At 44.7% G+C, this 16874-nt stretch overlaps 2 protein-coding genes across 2 annotated transcripts in view; both read left to right on the top strand.

Annotated features, from left to right (window-relative positions):
• Positions 1 to 10401, top strand: part of LOC307043404 (uncharacterized protein) — an 86451-nt gene extending 76050 nt beyond the window's left edge. Inside the window, exons 3-10 of the mRNA XM_079687832.1 lie at positions 7115 to 7271; positions 7469 to 7560; positions 7663 to 7746; positions 9150 to 9423; positions 9519 to 9655; positions 9761 to 9859; positions 10046 to 10151; positions 10240 to 10401. Of these exons, the coding sequence (XP_079543958.1) occupies positions 7118 to 7271; positions 7469 to 7560; positions 7663 to 7746; positions 9150 to 9423; positions 9519 to 9655; positions 9761 to 9859; positions 10046 to 10120 (915 nt within the window). The 5' untranslated portion in view covers positions 7115 to 7117 and the 3' untranslated portion in view covers positions 10121 to 10151; positions 10240 to 10401. The remainder of the gene's footprint in view (positions 1 to 7114; positions 7272 to 7468; positions 7561 to 7662; positions 7747 to 9149; positions 9424 to 9518; positions 9656 to 9760; positions 9860 to 10045; positions 10152 to 10239) is intronic.
• Positions 10402 to 10492: 91 nt separating this feature from the next.
• Positions 10493 to 16584, top strand: LOC307043402 (uncharacterized protein). Its single transcript, XM_079687830.1, has 2 exons — positions 10493 to 13857; positions 14680 to 16584. Exons 1-2 carry the CDS (start codon positions 10936 to 10938, stop codon positions 14752 to 14754), a joined length of 2997 nt encoding a protein of 998 aa, XP_079543956.1. The 5' UTR covers positions 10493 to 10935; the 3' UTR covers positions 14755 to 16584.
• Positions 16585 to 16874: the final 290 nt, after the last annotated feature.

Below are 16874 nucleotides of genomic sequence, written 5' to 3'. Positions count from 1 at the left end.
ACACTGAAGTTTTGTCACACAAAAGTTTAAAACAGTGAGAAAAGCTTACACATTTCAAGCATAGAAGTTCCACGCAGTACAGTAGGACAATAATTCAGTAAGTTATGGAAATGACTTAGATTGAGTACACTCCTTTGAAGAATATTGGTAAGATTATTACACCTCTTTTAATTAGTATGCAAATGCATTTCTTTATGATCACTTTCGTTCTTTCTTCATTATATTTCATCTCTCTATTTATCCTTCAAGAAAAAGAACGATTCAATTCACTTTGTCTTGTGTTAGCGCGCTAATTTATCGCTTTGTAATTAATTTCAGATATATTACCCATTAATCAGACACATCTGTACAATTATATGCACAGAATTTCTTCCATAATGGCCGAACTTACCTGTCCATTCTGCAGTTTTGCACATTTAATATCATGTACATCCAATTTGACAACTTAGAGGAGGTCAAACAAGTACCTACATGAAGTTTTATGTTACTTAGCTGAAGCGTTATCACTTTTTTACTGCACATACACTACTTCCCAGAGTACTTCAAATCAATTATCATCTTTCACTTGCTCGCCTTTTGAAATCTGAGAATGAAAAAGCTGACACATCAATCCAGTAGATCTAGTGTGTGGGATTTTAAAGCACTGTTCGAGGTCACACAAGATCTCTTACCTCAGCGAGTCAAATTATGCCTAATCTCCATCGATAAATATGTGCTTATAGATGCAGGATGTGTAGGCACCGGGTGAAGATTATAGGTAGTTTTGACTTCTGTTTGCAGTCCATTTATAGTCCAAGCAGTCTTGATCAATTGTATTTTAACTGGTTGTATGCAGGTAAACATTGACCAAAATTCAATCTCAGTGCTGCCATTCTTTGACAAAGATTTAGCTTCCAAATAGCCTAACAACTGGCTATCTCGCCTGGCTGAGTATTTTTGTCCTTAAAAGGTTTCAGAAAGGGGACTTTTAGCTTTAAATATCAGATCATTTAAAGGGGCCCTATTGTGATTTTTCAGGGTGTCCCTTTCCTGTAGTGTGTTATAGGTTTTTGTGCATGTAAATGGTCTGCAAAGGTTAAATTACCAAAGTTCCCTCTCTGAAACGCATTGATTGTAGTCCTTTGTTTACATAGTGACATCACTACTTAACTCGCGCTTGTATTAGCCATAGACTGTATATATCAGGCATGAAAATCACTCACCTTTCGGCGAAATTCGCCTTTTTGAAACCAAAATAGGTGACCTACGTAAATCGTGTAGATTCGATGAGAAAATATTTAAGGGGGGGGTAGGTTCAGAGGCCGTAATGGTACGCACCGTTGGGTGACGAGTGGAAGACGAGACCCAATCACTTGGGTCTTGTTACGGCCTCTGAACCAGCCCCAGAGATTCAGTGAACTACGAACAGGTGCGCGTGCCAAAAGGGACCTGATCATTGGTTTACAAGCAGTTCGCTTCGCTCGTGTTGACCAGAGTGGGATCCAGACCACCATCAGAAGCTGAAAGCACGCCTGGCCTCGGTGATTTACCTGACTGAATTTGGTGAGTGATGGTTTCAATCATTTTAATATTTTCTGGTATATCTAAGTTACCCAGGAGCTCTGTTGACATAGGCTTAGCTAACGTTAGCTACAGCTTGATAGCTTGATGAATTGAGTCATTGAACACAGCAGGAGAGAACGCAACTTTAGACAGCTAGCAATAAAGCTCCGGTGGAAAATGATTAGCTAACGCTACCGTTAACGTTAGCCTAACATTAGCTAGATATCGTTACTAAAGTTAGATGCTAGCTTGTATAGCTTACGGTAAATCACAAAAAATAAAAACTGGTTAATGTTAGTGCTACTTTCTAAAATCTCTACAACTCGTTTTTCCAAGACGTGTTGATGATTTTGAGGTGAGGGGACTGACAAGGCTGAAGGGTAAAGTGGTCCACCGTTCTATCAATAAGGCTAAACTAGAAGTTAGTGCTAACACTAATACAAACATTATTTTTGCAGAATGAGTGTGTTAGGAGAGAAGGATTCAGCCATTGTTAAACAGCTGGATGCTGGATTGAAATGCAGCTGGAACTGGTCGTGGCTAAAACTGGAAGGCAAGGTCTCAGTAAAAGAGCAAGAGGTTTCCTTTCATCTAGGACACATGTGTCAAACTCAAGGCCCGCGGGCCGAATCCGGCCCGTCTACAATTTTGATCAGGCCCGCATATCAATTTATATCATCAATACAATGTGGCCCGCTTAAATGTATGATACTGTTCTGGCGGCACGAAGAGCCTACGCCGTAAGCTACGCAAGTTACGTTGTTGGTACCTGATTGGCACAGGCAGAATGCTCTCAATTCCTATGGCCAATTGCGGAGCCTACGTAGCAGCCAACACAGAAGCATTAACGGTCTGCTAGCCCGCACCTGTTAGCTAGTAACACAGAGAATGTCAAAAAAAAGGAAGATTGATGTTGAAGGGAGGCTATTTCAAGAGAGGTGGGAGATAGAATACTTCTTTACTGAGTATAAAGAGAGGCCTGTGTGTCTTATTTGCAATGAGACAAAAGCCGTGTTCAAAGAATATAATTTGCGTCGTCATTTTGAGACGGCCCACCAGCAGCAATATGCCACCATGGACAGGGAACAGAGGCTTCAGAAAGTCACGGAGCTCAAAAAAGGCAGGCAACAACAGCAAAATATGTTTCATAGGGCCAAATCTTTAACAGATGGAGCTGTAAAGGCGAGTTTCATCATAGCAGAGGAAATCGCTAAATCAGGGAAGCCATTCACCGAGGGGGACTTTCTAAAAAACTGTATGCTTAAAGTTTGTGACATTGTCTGCCCCGCCAATAAACAAAACTTTGCCAATGTCAGTCTGACAAGAAATACCATAGCCAGCCGTGTGGATGAGCTTTCTGACGATTTGCAATCACAGCTCAAAGATAAAGCAAAAGAATTTGTAAACTACTCAATTGCTGTGGATGAAAGTACGGATATATCAGACACGGCTCAGCTGGCGATTTACATCCGCGGAATGGATGCACAGTTGTCTGTTACTGAGGAGCTTTTGGACTTAAAACCGATGCACGGAACAACCACCGGCGAGGATATTTTCAAAAAGGTGTATGAGTGCATCAGTGGAACCGGCTTACCATGGAATAAACTTGTGGGGCTGACGACCGATGGGGCGCCTGCTATGTGTGGGCAAAGGAGTGGACTGGTAGCAAAGGTGCGAGAGAAGATGAAGGAGACGGGAGGAGAGCTGACTGCTTACCACTGCATTATTCATCAGGAGGCCCTGTGTGGAAAAGTGCTAGGTATGGAACATGTCATGACAGTGGTTACGAAAACGGTGAATTTCATCCGAGCACGGGGCTTGAACCACCGCCAATTCAGGGCACTTTTGGAGGAGAGAAATTCGGAGTATGAAGATGTGCCATACCACACAGAAGTACGCTGGTTAAGCCGTGGCAAGGTGTTGCACAGATTTTATGAGGTGCGCGAGGATATTGCTAGTTTCATGGCTATGAAGGGGAAAGCTGTCCCCGAGCTGGCCGATGAAAAGTGGATACATGACTTGGCTTTTATGTGTGACATAACGCACCATCTCAACGCACTGAATGTGAAACTGCAGGGACGCAAACAGCTGATCACGGACATGCGCGATGCAGTGAAAGCCTTTCGGACAAAACTGCGATTGTGGGAGAACCAAATGCAGCAGGGAAACTATGTTCACTTCCCGACCTGTCAGTTTGTTGCAGACAACCTCAACACTGCTTCCCCGAATGAGAGATGCGCAGAAAAACTGAAAACACTCAAAGCCGAATTCGAAAGGCGATTTTCCGACTTTGAGACCCAGAAATTCAGGTTTGACCTTTTTACAAATCCATTTTCAGTTGATGTGGAAAGCGCCCCAGATAACTTACAGTTAGAACTAATAGAACTACAATGCAATGGGCCACTAAAGGCCAAGTTTGACTCTGTTGGGGCAGGTGAGTTTGCTACATTCATCCCAAGCACAATGCCACATCTCCGCCTTCTGTGTGCCCGTGTCCTGAGCATGTTCGGGAGCACATATTTGTGTGAGCAGATGTTCTCTCTGATGAAGATCAACAAGTCTTCTCACAGATCCCGACTCAAAGACAAACACCTTGGCTCCATTCTGAAAGTGGCTACAGCTCAGGACTTTCAGCCAAGAATAGATGAACTTGCATCAAAGAAAAGATGTCAGGTGTCTGGTGGCTTAAAATAGCATGCCAATATTGATGTGTCAAATCTGGGAAATTAGCTGCATGTGAGTTTTCCTTGAATGAAAAGTTTATTTGTACGTTTGTTGACATTTATGTGCACCTGGTTGCAAATCAGAAGGCTACAGTTTATATGGAACGTGTTAACAATATGATCAAAGATCTGTTACTGTTACTTTTTTGCTTACTATTTAGTGTCCCACACAACCATATTCAGGACTTTAAAACAAGCCTTTTGAGAGTTGTAGAATGTGGGCAAGATCATTCACTATTCATTATTTAGCTTTTACATCAGGCCATACCTTTTTATATAATGTCCCAAATAACCTTTTTTTAAATAGTCCTATTCAGGCCTGTGAAAGAGGTTGCTCTGAGTTGGCTGCCTACCAGTTCAAATGTATTCAGAAGGCATTGTTTTGCTTGACTAAATGCTATGATGCTAAGAAATTTTGTTTTTTGTCGACTTAGTTTGGGCTTTATGTTGACCAACTAATGTGAAAAGGCTATATATATTTATATATATATAAATGTACATATGGTACTGGTCTGTGAATTAGGTTAAATGTGTGTTTTGCTTGACAGTGAGGTTAGTATGTAAATGTTGGGGGTTTTATTTGCAGCTGATGTTATGCCAATGGGACAGACTGCAAGGGACAACATGTTGAGATGTGTTTTACTTTTATACAATGTTCCACACAACCATTTAATTGTTGTATCAAGGCTTGTGATATCTGTTGAAATGTGGGACAACGTTCAATATTTGTCCTTTTATATTAGGTTGATTTGTGTTTGTTTATTATTCAACACAACAATGTTTTCATATTGTTGTCATATTCAGGCCTGTGCAACAGGTTCTGAGTTGGCTGTATGCTAGCCAGAAAGCATTATTTTGCTTTACCAAATGCTATGATTGCCAAGCAATGTGTTTAAATATATATGGGAAGGCTATATAGTACATACAACAATACATTGAAAGATATGTTTTTATGTTGTTTATTGAATAAAAAAGGCATGTCAGTAAAGCATATGTCCGGCCCTTAATGTGATTCCAATTTCCCAGAGTGGCCCTTTGTGAAAATGAGTTTGACACCCCTGATCTAGGAGATGTATTCATCAAAATCAACAGGCAGGGATTCGCCAGATGCATTCTCTGCCACAAAGAGATCAATTATGCTAACAAAGGCAGCCATGCTCTGCAGGCTCACTGCCAGACGGAAGTTCACAAGAAGAAGGTGCAGATGATAGCTTCCACTCATAGTGTTACCAGCAGCTTCCTTCCAGCATCAGCCAGGGTGAATCCAGCAAGCCAGATTCAAGCCAACCAGGGGTCAGAAACAATCAGGCAGCAGTGCTAGGCAGGGCTCGACATTATAAATGGCCCGCTGGCCCGGAAGCACTATTTAGACACCCCGGGCCAGCATAACGTACTTTCCACTTGCCCGCTCGGGCCACTAAAAATATTGCTTTTTTAATAAAAAAAATGGTCCTGTGGTATTGGTATTTTGACCAATTTAGTTAAATTGTTTCGTTTATTAATGCAACAACATAGCGTCTTTGTGAGGCGATTGTCGTTGTTGGGTGAAAAGCAAACAGCTGTTTGCTGCGGAGCGCAGCGCGAGCAGGCTCCCGTGAGCGGGAGCGTGCTCCTTCTTCATTACAGACTATCGCGCCACCTAACTATTCGCCAAAATGTTTTTAATACCAGGGATAACCGGCCAAGCGCCGGGCAAAAATCAATCTTCAAACAAAAGAAAGTCACCGGAGGAGTTAAAGGAGAGTGACAGGGAGTATGAGAAGAGGGAGAGAAGTTTTTAGCCACACTGTAACGCGTCCTAAAACCCTTTTATAATCTATCGATTAGATTTATGATTCGAAAATTATAAAAGTAGGGTAACAAAACGTGGAGATTATCCGGCTGAACAAAACGTGCATTTATGAAACAGGTTTGTTTTCCACAGACCTTATTTCCAGCTATTTTCCAAAACCCTGTGGAGAAATCCCATTGCTTTTTGACGAGGGAACCAGCGTCTTACTTCCTGGTTTTAGGACGCGTCACTGGCTGCACCTCTCAATATGATTCCAATATAAACAAGGTCTTCTGTCGGCTCTGTACATCAATGTCGACCTATGCTGACAAGTCAGTGAACAGTAGAAAATATAAAGGTATTGGCTATAGGGAAATGTCCCAGCAGTTTAGGATAATGAAGGTTCTAATCTAATCTACTACATAGCCATTACATTTCTAACTCCTAATGACAGGAAGGCAGAAATCGCATTATACAAATAATAATACTCATAATAATAGCAGGCATTTTTTAACAATGACCACAATATCATTATTTTTAATAAACCAAATATGAACAATTGAGGAAAATGAGGAAGAACTGATGATTCAAATGTTGTAGTACAAGTAGTAATGTAGTTAGTGCATATATTACTATTGCAACAAATGTGTTAATTTTTTTCATTATAAGTCGATTTTTGTTTTTGGACGAATGCTCCGGGCCAGTGGTTACAATGGTGGGGCCAGTGATGATAACATTCCACCGGCCCGGAGGGCTGGTGGCATTTTACCCTTAATGTCTACCCCTGCTAGGGAAAGATGCCCGTACCAGTTATAAACTGCATAGCAAATGCAGAGGTAGGTGGTGTAGGCCTGTTAGTCAGCACAGGCAGCATAGACAGAGTACACTAGCACTTTGAGATTGTTATTTTTATTATAACAATAATAATAATAATAATAATAATAATCATTTATTATTATTATTATTATTATTATTATTATTATTATTATTATTCACAATCAGCTCCGGTCACTGGCAGCATCATCACCTAAATATGGAATACACTAGCTTTACATTAATTACATAATTTGTGTTCTAGGCAATGGTCCTTGGAACCTTGGCAGAGCATTCCATCCCGTTTTCTAAGGCTCCTGTAATTGTTGAGCTTGCCCAGACCCTTTCCTTGGATAAACCAGCTTTGCAGGGAATGAAGCTGTCGCGGACGGCAGCTTCATACAAGATGATCCATGGTCTAGGTATTTACATTTTCTTTCTTACCTACTATTTCAGTGTTTTAATTTCCATTTTAGTGAACTGCACACATAAAACATGTTCCTTAAACTACCATGTTGCTATATATACTGCTATGTTGCCAGAATTACCTGTTGTATGATTTATATTGTACCAATTAGATTATGCATGTGATGTGACAAATCTGTCCGACTTTGTGTAGGGCGGACCTACTCTGAGAGGACCTTTTCCAACATGAAGATATTTCCCTTTTCGTTAAATTTAGACGAGAGTACCTCCAACAACAACAAAAAGGTTGGTCTCATATTAAGCTATTGCCATCAAAGTCCTTCTGTTTTTGCTTCAGTGTATGCCCTGTAAAATATTGCATGGCTAATAAACCTTTTTATGTTGAAGATCCTCTCCATGCTCGTTTGCTACTATCATGCAGACTTGAGGAAGGTGATAGTGGAGCATTTGGGGTCCTTGGAGATCGTGAAGGTGAATGCTGCTTCTTTAGAGAAGGTGCTCTGTGAGTTCTTTGAGAAAAACAACATCCTGTGGAATAACCTTGTGAGTATGCTGATGGATTCGTGTGCTGTGATGAGTGGCAGCAAGACCGGCCTCGAGATCAGGATGCACCAATACTGTCCCAACCTGCTCGATGTTGATGGGGACTCCTGTCATCTAGACCCTACAGAAAAACGTGGGCAAAAATCCTTGATTATGCGGGCTAAATTCCTTAATTATGCGGGCTAAAATCCTTGATTATGCGATTAAACATGCGGGGTTTTTATGTGATTTTATGCGGTGAAATTGCGGGAAGTTGCGAAATATGCGGAAAGTTGCTAAATATGCGGGGGAAAAGAATAACAATTTTTTTTAAATATTGGGCTGTCTTATTTATTCTCTCTCACACACAACCTGCCACTAACGTTAAACCCCTTTACTATTCAATTAAACACATTCAATGTTTATTTATTGTAAAAGCAATTGGGCTATTTTAATCTCACACACACACACACACACACACCCCCCCCCCCCACACACACACACACACACACACACACACACACACACACCACACACACACACACTTCTCCGCCTCATTCTGTTTTCTTTTACTCGTTCTTTATCTGACCAGCTTCAATCTTGTAGGCTACTCACTTCGTTTCTTGTAGCCCTCGAAAGGGTTTTGGAGGTTGATGCCTCGGTGAACGTGAGTTGTTTGGCTTTCTTGTCCGCAGCAGCAGAAAGCATTTTCGAATGTTTGAATGAATCAAAGTGGGTCGTCACCGTCGATTTTCTCTTATGCTCCAACACACAGTTGCACGGGGTGCAGAATAGTTTCCCCCCACTTTTTGCCCGGTCTTTGGTAGAAATGTTCGTCGGTAAATGAGATGGATTCGATTTTTTCATCTTGGTGTTTTCTCTATCTCGTGAGCTCCACACGTTCACTCTATACAGTGTTGTTTACATTCTGTGATGCGCGAGCTGATGACGTCACGTCAATACGAGTTAACTTTTTTTTTTCTCAACTTTGTGTGGAAAAATGCGGGGATTATGCGGCCTTTTGATAAATATACGGCCTTTTAAAAATCTGCGCCATTTTGCTGATTATGCGGTACATTCTGCGATCGCAGAATTGCGTTTTTCTGGAGGGTCTAGTCATCATATAAACAATGAGGCAAAGAAGTTCTCAGAGCCCTTTGACAGCTACTTGGAGAAGCTGTTCAGTGATCTCCAGGTTGACCATCAGTGGAGTCCAGACCAGGAAAACAAAATGCAGCTCTAGTCTAGACCACGGCTGCTGGCCCTACTGTACTGTACTGTGGTAAAACTATGGAATGTGTAGAATGTCTATGTATGTGTCTCTTTCAAAATCTTTTTTTGTCTTTTGTCAGGTGATGTACCTCAAGGAGATAGCTATGATTCTAAATCTCCCCGCCTCCAGCCCACAGAGGGGCTTTGTTCCTCATCGCTGGCTGTCTGCATACGATGCCAGGATGGCAACCCATGCCATGATGCCTGCGTACGGAGTCCTCTATTATGGCTTCCTCTCCACTGCAGATAAGGAGCTGTATAGGGAGCCTTTGGAACTGATGTACACCAAGTACCACGTCAACCAGGCGGGAAGAGCCCGTATCAAGGGGGTTCAGGAGGAACTCAACAGGAAAGGTGATGAGACTTGATGTTCCAATCCCTTATATTAATTAGCACTTATACTTGTTTTGAAGTTACTAATGAGGAGGAATATGTATTATGTTTCACAGGCATGACTCCACAAGGCCGTGAGAGAAAAAAGAGGGTATGTCAGAAGCTGCGGCATGAGGAGACGACAACAGTCTTACGGCTCAGCATCTACATGGGTTTGCTGGCTATTCTCAAGGAGTATGTCATGGTTTTCCAGGTGGGTGTTAGTTGTGCTTGGAATTGCTGCAACTTGAGTGCACGTGCATGCACATCCAATGTTGGCAATCAATCAATTTCATAAGAATTTGTTTTACATACACAGGGTAGCCAGACATTGGTTCACAAACTTGATGATGATCGGCAGCTTGAGCTGTTCCTGGCCTTCATGGCTTGCTTCGTGAAGGCCGAACACATTACTCAGGTAATTAACTTTTCCTCACACCCACTCTGCCTACATTAGTATATTGATTTTATCCCTATTTTTACTTTTCTGTTGTCTGTGCTATCAGTTGAGTGTTTCCTTTTTTGTTAAGCAACCTGGGGTCTTTTGAAAGGCACTTAAGGTATTACTCCCATTAATTACTTCCCTTACACTGCTGTCTCCCAGGGCTCTGAGGGAGATGGTCCTGGAGGATCATATGCTGCTGCCCTCCAAGGAGGTCTATGTGGGACAGGAGGCTGACACGTTCAGGAGCCAGAATCCCAATCATGCTGTAAGTACCCTGCATCACCTGCATGACCTTTTTTCTCAATTGTTTTTGAGACTTAAAATAATGGTCAGTTTTTGGTGTTTTGAGTCAGCTGTTGGTGCCATTCCTAGCAGACGTCAGGAAAGCCTACATCACCACTGCTGTGTACCTCCAGAAGAAGCTCCCCTTGGCCAGTCCGACTCTTACAGCCCTGTCTGCTCTGGACCCTCTTCTGAGAGGCCACTCACAGGAAACCATCCAGTTTATCCCGGTGCTAGAGCAACGCTGGCGTCTTGTCTGTTGACTGCCGCTTCTACCCCCGGACTGTTTCTGGATGTTTGTTTGTTTTGTCTACGGGTCTCTATGCTGGTTTTCGCAGATCCAAGGCTGCTCTTCACTCCGTTGTGCATCTCTCCAGCTCCGTTTCCATTCATAGGCTCCCTCACTACTGGACTGTATGCTACGTTAGCCATCAAAGCTAACAGCTGGCTCCACTCCGTCACCTTGATTACCCGGTCTGTATGCTACGTTAGCCACCGAAGCTAACAGCTGGCTCCCGTCACAATTGGACTACCTTATTACACCACTGGATTGTTTTTCCTGGCTCTGGGTGTGTTGATCGCTGCTCTGGACTCGGGTGAGTACGCTGTGTGTTTTGTGATGGTGATTGTGCCGACCTGGACCGACCTGTTGTGCGCCGTACATCAACAACAACAACACTCACTCTGTCTGGCTGCCCAGCCGGCGTTCTTGCGGGGAGCCTCCACTCCCCACCAGCTCGTCTACTGTTGGGTAGCTAGGTCCAGACATGGTGCCGCAGGGACGGTCTGGGGTGGCCAACACCACACGCATCACTCACTCCAACACCTGGTCCACTGCTGCCTTCACATATCTCACTGCCTACCAACTCCTAGCCAATCAGTTAATAACCACTGCAAATACACTACCTTGGCTACTCTCATCTGCTGCTACCTTTCATCTGCTGCTTGGACTATCTCTCCCGCTGCTTCAGCCTACTACACCACCAACCTCTCGCCCTCTCATCTACACTGCTGCTGACCTCCACAGCCTCAACAACAACCATCGTCTCCCTGCTGCTACTGCCACCGCAGCTAGCGCCGCTGGGATCCTCCGCCGACGCCGCTACATCCACCGGGGCGCTGGCCTCCCCCGCAACCGACACCTCCCTGACGGTTCACCCATCCCCTCACTCTGGACTATCCCCCACCCCCCCGCCATCCCCATCCACCGCACTGCCAACCTCAACAACCTTTGTACCCCCTCCCCTGCTCCACCATCCATCTCCCTCGCACTCCTGAACTGCCGCTCCCTCTCCAACAAATCACCTGTTATACACGAACTGCTACTGGACAATAACATTGATCTGCTTCTCCTCTGTGAAACATGGCAACAGCCCCTGGACTTCTACGCTCTCAACCAAGCCACTCCCTCCAACTACAGTTTCACTGCCAGACCCCGCCTCTCCGGGCGCGGGGGTGGTCTCGCTGTTCTCCACAAACAATCCCTACACATCACTGAACTGAACCTCAACCTCCCACCTATCTCATCCTTTGAACACCTTGCTTTCTCCCTCCCCAACTCTATCACTACTGTTCTAATCTACCGTCCCCCGAAGACACACCCCTCTTTCCTCTCTGAACTGTCTGAACTACTCACCATTGCATCCTCTCTATCTTCCCACCTCCTACTTACCGGCGACTTCAACATCCACATGGATCAGCCCAATGCCCCCCTGACATCTGACTTCCTCTCCCTCCTTGACTGCTTCCACCTCACCCAACACATTGACTTCCCCACCCATACCAAAGGCCACATTCTGGACTTAGTCTGCTCCTCCTTTCTACCATTATCTAACCCCCAGCCCCTCCCCTTCCCACTCTCTGATCATCTCTGCATCCTCTTCTCCGCCCCTCTACCCTCCCCCCACAACCCCAAAAAACGCACCATCTCCTACCGCAACATCAAGGCAGTCAACCCCCTCACGCTCTCCCAGCTCATATCCTCTGCCTTCCCGCCCGACTCTGCCCCCTCTTCCCCTGACGACTATGCCACCACACTCAACTCAATTCTCTCTGACTCCCTCGACTCTCTGGCCCCCTGGAAAACCTCCTCTGTTTCATTCACCAACCCCGCCCCCTGGTACACCCCGGAACTCCGTACCATGAAACAGACCGGCCGTCAACTTGAAAGATTGTTCAAACGAACCCACCTCACCGTCCACGCCGAAGCCTATAAAGTTCACATCTCCTCCTACCGTGATGCTCTCCAAGCCGCCAAATCTGCCCACTTCTCCACCCTCATCGACAGCACCAACCGGAACCCCCGCATCCTGTTTTCCACCATCAATAAATTGCTCCAGCCACCTGACATCAATCCACCCTCCTCCCCTGACCTATGCAACTCCTTCCTCCTCGCCTTCAACAACAAAGTTTCACAAATCAACAGCTCCCTAACTGCCATGACCACTATCTCCTCCAACCCCCACGCCCCCCCTCCTCTCCCAGTCCACCCGCCCTTCCCTCCCCTCACTGCCTTCTCTCCTGTTGACTCCTCCCACATCCTAGCCATCATCACCTCATCCAAAACAACCACCTGCTTTCTTGACCCCCTCCCTACGACCCTAACTAAGGCCTGCCTCCCTGTCCTCATCCCCCACCTCACCACCCTCTTCAACCAATCTCTATCCCTTGGTCTTGTTCCCTCCATCTACAAACTTGCCTCCATCACCCCCATCCTCAAAAAGCCCACCCTTGACCCAGCCAACCTCTCCAACTACCGCCCCATCTCCAACCTGCCATTCCTCTCCAAAACACTGGAGCGTATTGTCGCCACCCAGCTCCACACCCACCTCCAGTCCAACAACCTCTATGAACCCCTCCAGTCTGGTTTTCGCCCACTCCACAGCACTGAAACAGCCCTGGTCAAAGTAATCAACGATCTCCTCTCCTCTGCAGACTCCGGTGCCCTCAACATCCTGCTACTACTAGACCTCAGCGCAGCCTTTGACACTGTGAATCACTCAATCCTCCTACAAAGGCTGCGCCAACAGGGTGTTGAGGGCTCCGCTCTCGACTGGCTCACCTCCTACCTCACCGACAGGCAACAATTCATCTCCCTCTCTGGCCACACATCCGCCCTCTCCCCAGTCACACAGGGGGTCCCCCAGGGCTCAGTCCTCGGCCCCCTCCTCTTCATCTGCTATCTTTTCCCCCTTGGTCACATTATTCGCAACCTCAACCTTGATTTCCACTGTTACGCCGATGACACCCAGATCTACATCACCACCAAATCCCCTCACAACCCTCCCCTCACCCATATCGAAACCTGCATCTCTTCAATAAAAACATGGCTGACTCACAATTTCCTTAAACTCAACAGTGATAAAACAGAGCTACTCATCATAGGCACCAGATCAACCCTCAATAAAACAGGACCCATTTCACTCACCATTGAGAATTCGACCATCACCCCCTCCCCCCTGGCACGCAATCTTGGCGTTATCCTGGACCCCACCCTCTCCTTTGACCCCCATGTCAGCTCCATCATCAAGATCTCCTACTTCCACCTCCGCCGCATTGCCAAAATCAAACACTACCTCCCCCCCCGTGCTGCTGAATCCCTCATCCATGCCTTCATCACCTCCCGCCTCGACTATTGCAACGCCCTCCTCACTGGCATCTCCTCCCATTCCCTCCATAGACTCCAAATGGTACAAAACTCTGCTGCCCGCCTCCTCACCCACACCCGGACCCGTGAACACATCACTCCCGTTCTCCGCTCTCTTCACTGGCTCCCCATCAAACAACGCATCATCTTCAAAACACTCCTCCTCACCTATAAAGCCCTTCACCACCTAGCCCCCCCCTACCTCTCTGACCTCCTCATCCCCTACAACCCCCCCCGAGCCCTCCGATCCTCCTCCACTCTCTCCCTCACAGTACCACCATCAAGACTCAAAACATTTGGCAACAGAGCATTCTCCAGATCAGCACCCCGCCTCTGGAACTCCCTCCCCCAATCTGTCCGCCACTCTCCCACACTGTCTACCTTCAAAACCCAGCTGAAAACATACCTCTTCTCCCAAGCCTTCAACTTACCCTACCCCCCAACCCACTGACTTCACTCACACCCCACGCTGTATCTCTTATTCACCCCACGCTGCATCTCTTATTCATACATTCATCAACTTTTTCTTTCCTCTTTTCCATTATGTTGTCTTTTGCTCGTTGTCCTATGCTTGCTCCCCCCCTGTGTTGTCCTCTGCCTGTTCATGTAATGTTCATGTTCAATATTCTTGTCCAATATGTTGTCTTCTGCCTGTTCACCCCCTTTCTGTACTTTTAATTTTTTTTGTAAGCGACTTTGGGTTATTGAAAAGCGCTATATAAATAAAAGTTATTATTATTATTATTATTATTTAAGAGGTAAAAATAACATTTAAAGTTTTTTTTGCCATATTACCAGGTACTTTGGGATTTTTGTTACCTCATGTCCTTAAACTGATTTCAAATTCTCATCCATTTCTTGGCAGGCTGAGTGGTATGCTGCGGCACCTCTTGCCAGCAGACCAGGACATCCAGAGAGAACATATGCGGTTCAATGTTGACCTGACCATCCCCAGTTTCAAGGAGGGAGAGAGCATCGTTGAGTGGTGGGGTCATGTCTTTGACAAGCCAGATAAGTACCCCTCCCTGAGTGCGGTGGTTAAATGTTGCCTCTCCATCTTTCACGGACCAAGGGTTGAGTCTTCTTTTAGTTTGATGAATGAAGTAATTGACCAAAGGAGTGGCAACATGAATGTACCAACATTTAATGCATTCCAGACGGTCAAGTATACCCTGCAGTCCAGGGGGAAGACAGCCGTGCAGCTCTTCAGAAGGGAGGATGTGAAGTTTGGGGAGGTGGACAGAACACTATGCAAGAACATCAACTCTGTAGAAGCCACATACAAACGCCAGCAGAAGATGAATCAGAAAGAAAAGCAGCAGCAACAGAGCAAGTATGACTCCCAAGCATCTGGCAGTGCTCAGCAGGCCAAGAAACAGACTGCTGAAGAAGAGAAAAGGGCAAGGCTGAGACATGTGGCAAAACAGCAAAAGCGGGCCATGGAGACACTGGTGTTCCAGGCAAAGAAGAAAAAATGAGATCTGGTTCTGAGAGTATTACAAACTGTGTCCTTAAGTCTCAGGAGGGAGTGTTTCAGCTGTAACTACAGTATCACAAGGACATCCCTTTCCTCTCCCTTTCATTCAGTATTTTGTACAAAACAAGATTGATTGTGTTCCTTTTCTATGTTGACCTTAACAGATTTAAAATAATATATCACTATCCCTTGAAAGGTTTTTAATGTTTTCATAATGCTGGAAACCACTGTATTGTGTGTTTTAGGCTATCTTTGCCAATAAAATGTATTAAAATCTGAATTACATAACATTGTATTGGCTGTCAGTCATGATGGAAGAGTAGACAAGTTAAGTTACAGCATGTCCACGATCTGCATATGCATTAAGCCATTTGCATTAAGCCCTTACCACATTGTGCCTCATATACTGTAAATGTTAGACCCAGTGACAGGCTGGCATGAAATGTCTTGCATAATACTTAGTAAGGAGGCCATAATATTTTTTGACTCATGGCTGAAGTTAAGTTTCTCCAGCTCTCCCCAGGTTGGCAAAAAAATGCATCTCAAAATGAATCAGATTGATGCTTTAAAATATGGAATATTAAAAATGTTCTTCCGGGGGAGCATGCCCCCGGACCCCCCTAGAGGGATAATATCCTTCTCACCTTTTTCACTCCTGACCCGTTTTCATGCCTGATATGTAAATGGACGTAGTGTCCGTGACGTCACCCATAGGTTTCTGCAGAGTTGCTGTGAAGCCCCTAGTAGGCGGAGTCGGCCACTGCCGCCACGACAATGAGGTCAGATTGTAACTGTCGCCTGCTCCAGCCTGATCCAAATAAGGGCAAAAATAAATGACAATAAACATAAATAATATGACATTATTGAAGAGTAACTTTGTTATTTATGAAAGAAGTGCGTTTGTTTATTTAGGGGCTGTAGAAATATATATATTTTTATGTTAATGTGTTTTTTTAATTCAGCACTTTGTACTACAAAGATAATCAGATTAGGAATGAACAGTATGCAGTTAATTAATTTCGAAATATGTTTTTATTAAAATAATATTCAACTGTTATCAGAACTTAGTGCAACTGTAGAATCATGCTGTTCGGTTGTCTCACTGCAAGAACCACTTTTACCACGTTTTTTACAGACAATATGTAGAGACAAATGGTAGTAATTCTCCCAATGTAAAATAATAATTGCCTTAAATACATTGACATGTGAAAGCTGACAAAAAAATCATGTTGCTTGTTGCTTGGTAAAATCTAAATGTAACCTTTTGCATGGAATAAAAACAACAACGTTTGGGTTCGTTCGTTTATTATGATGGTAACGCTAACCAGTAAGCTTCAATAATCAACTCCAGCTCAACAAACCATATTGCAATATCTACGTTAACGTTATTTCTGGAACCATCTGGAAATGTGAGATTCATATTTTTAAGATACACAGATCTTATAGTGAGGTTAATCTCACAGTACGCTGGTCAACAACACTACTGTGACATTAGCCGGCAGTGGCTCAGTCAGTAGGGGCTTGGACTGGGAGCTGTAGGGTCGCTGGTTTCTAGTCCCCGAACAGACTTAAAGTATGGAGTG

The sequence above is a fragment of the Notothenia rossii genome, assembly GCF_949606895.1.
Source record: "Notothenia rossii genome assembly, chromosome: 6".
Lineage (NCBI taxonomy): Eukaryota > Metazoa > Chordata > Actinopteri > Perciformes > Nototheniidae > Notothenia > Notothenia rossii.
The sequence above is the reverse complement of the archived record's forward strand: the minus strand, read 5'-3'. Positions and strand labels throughout refer to the sequence as shown.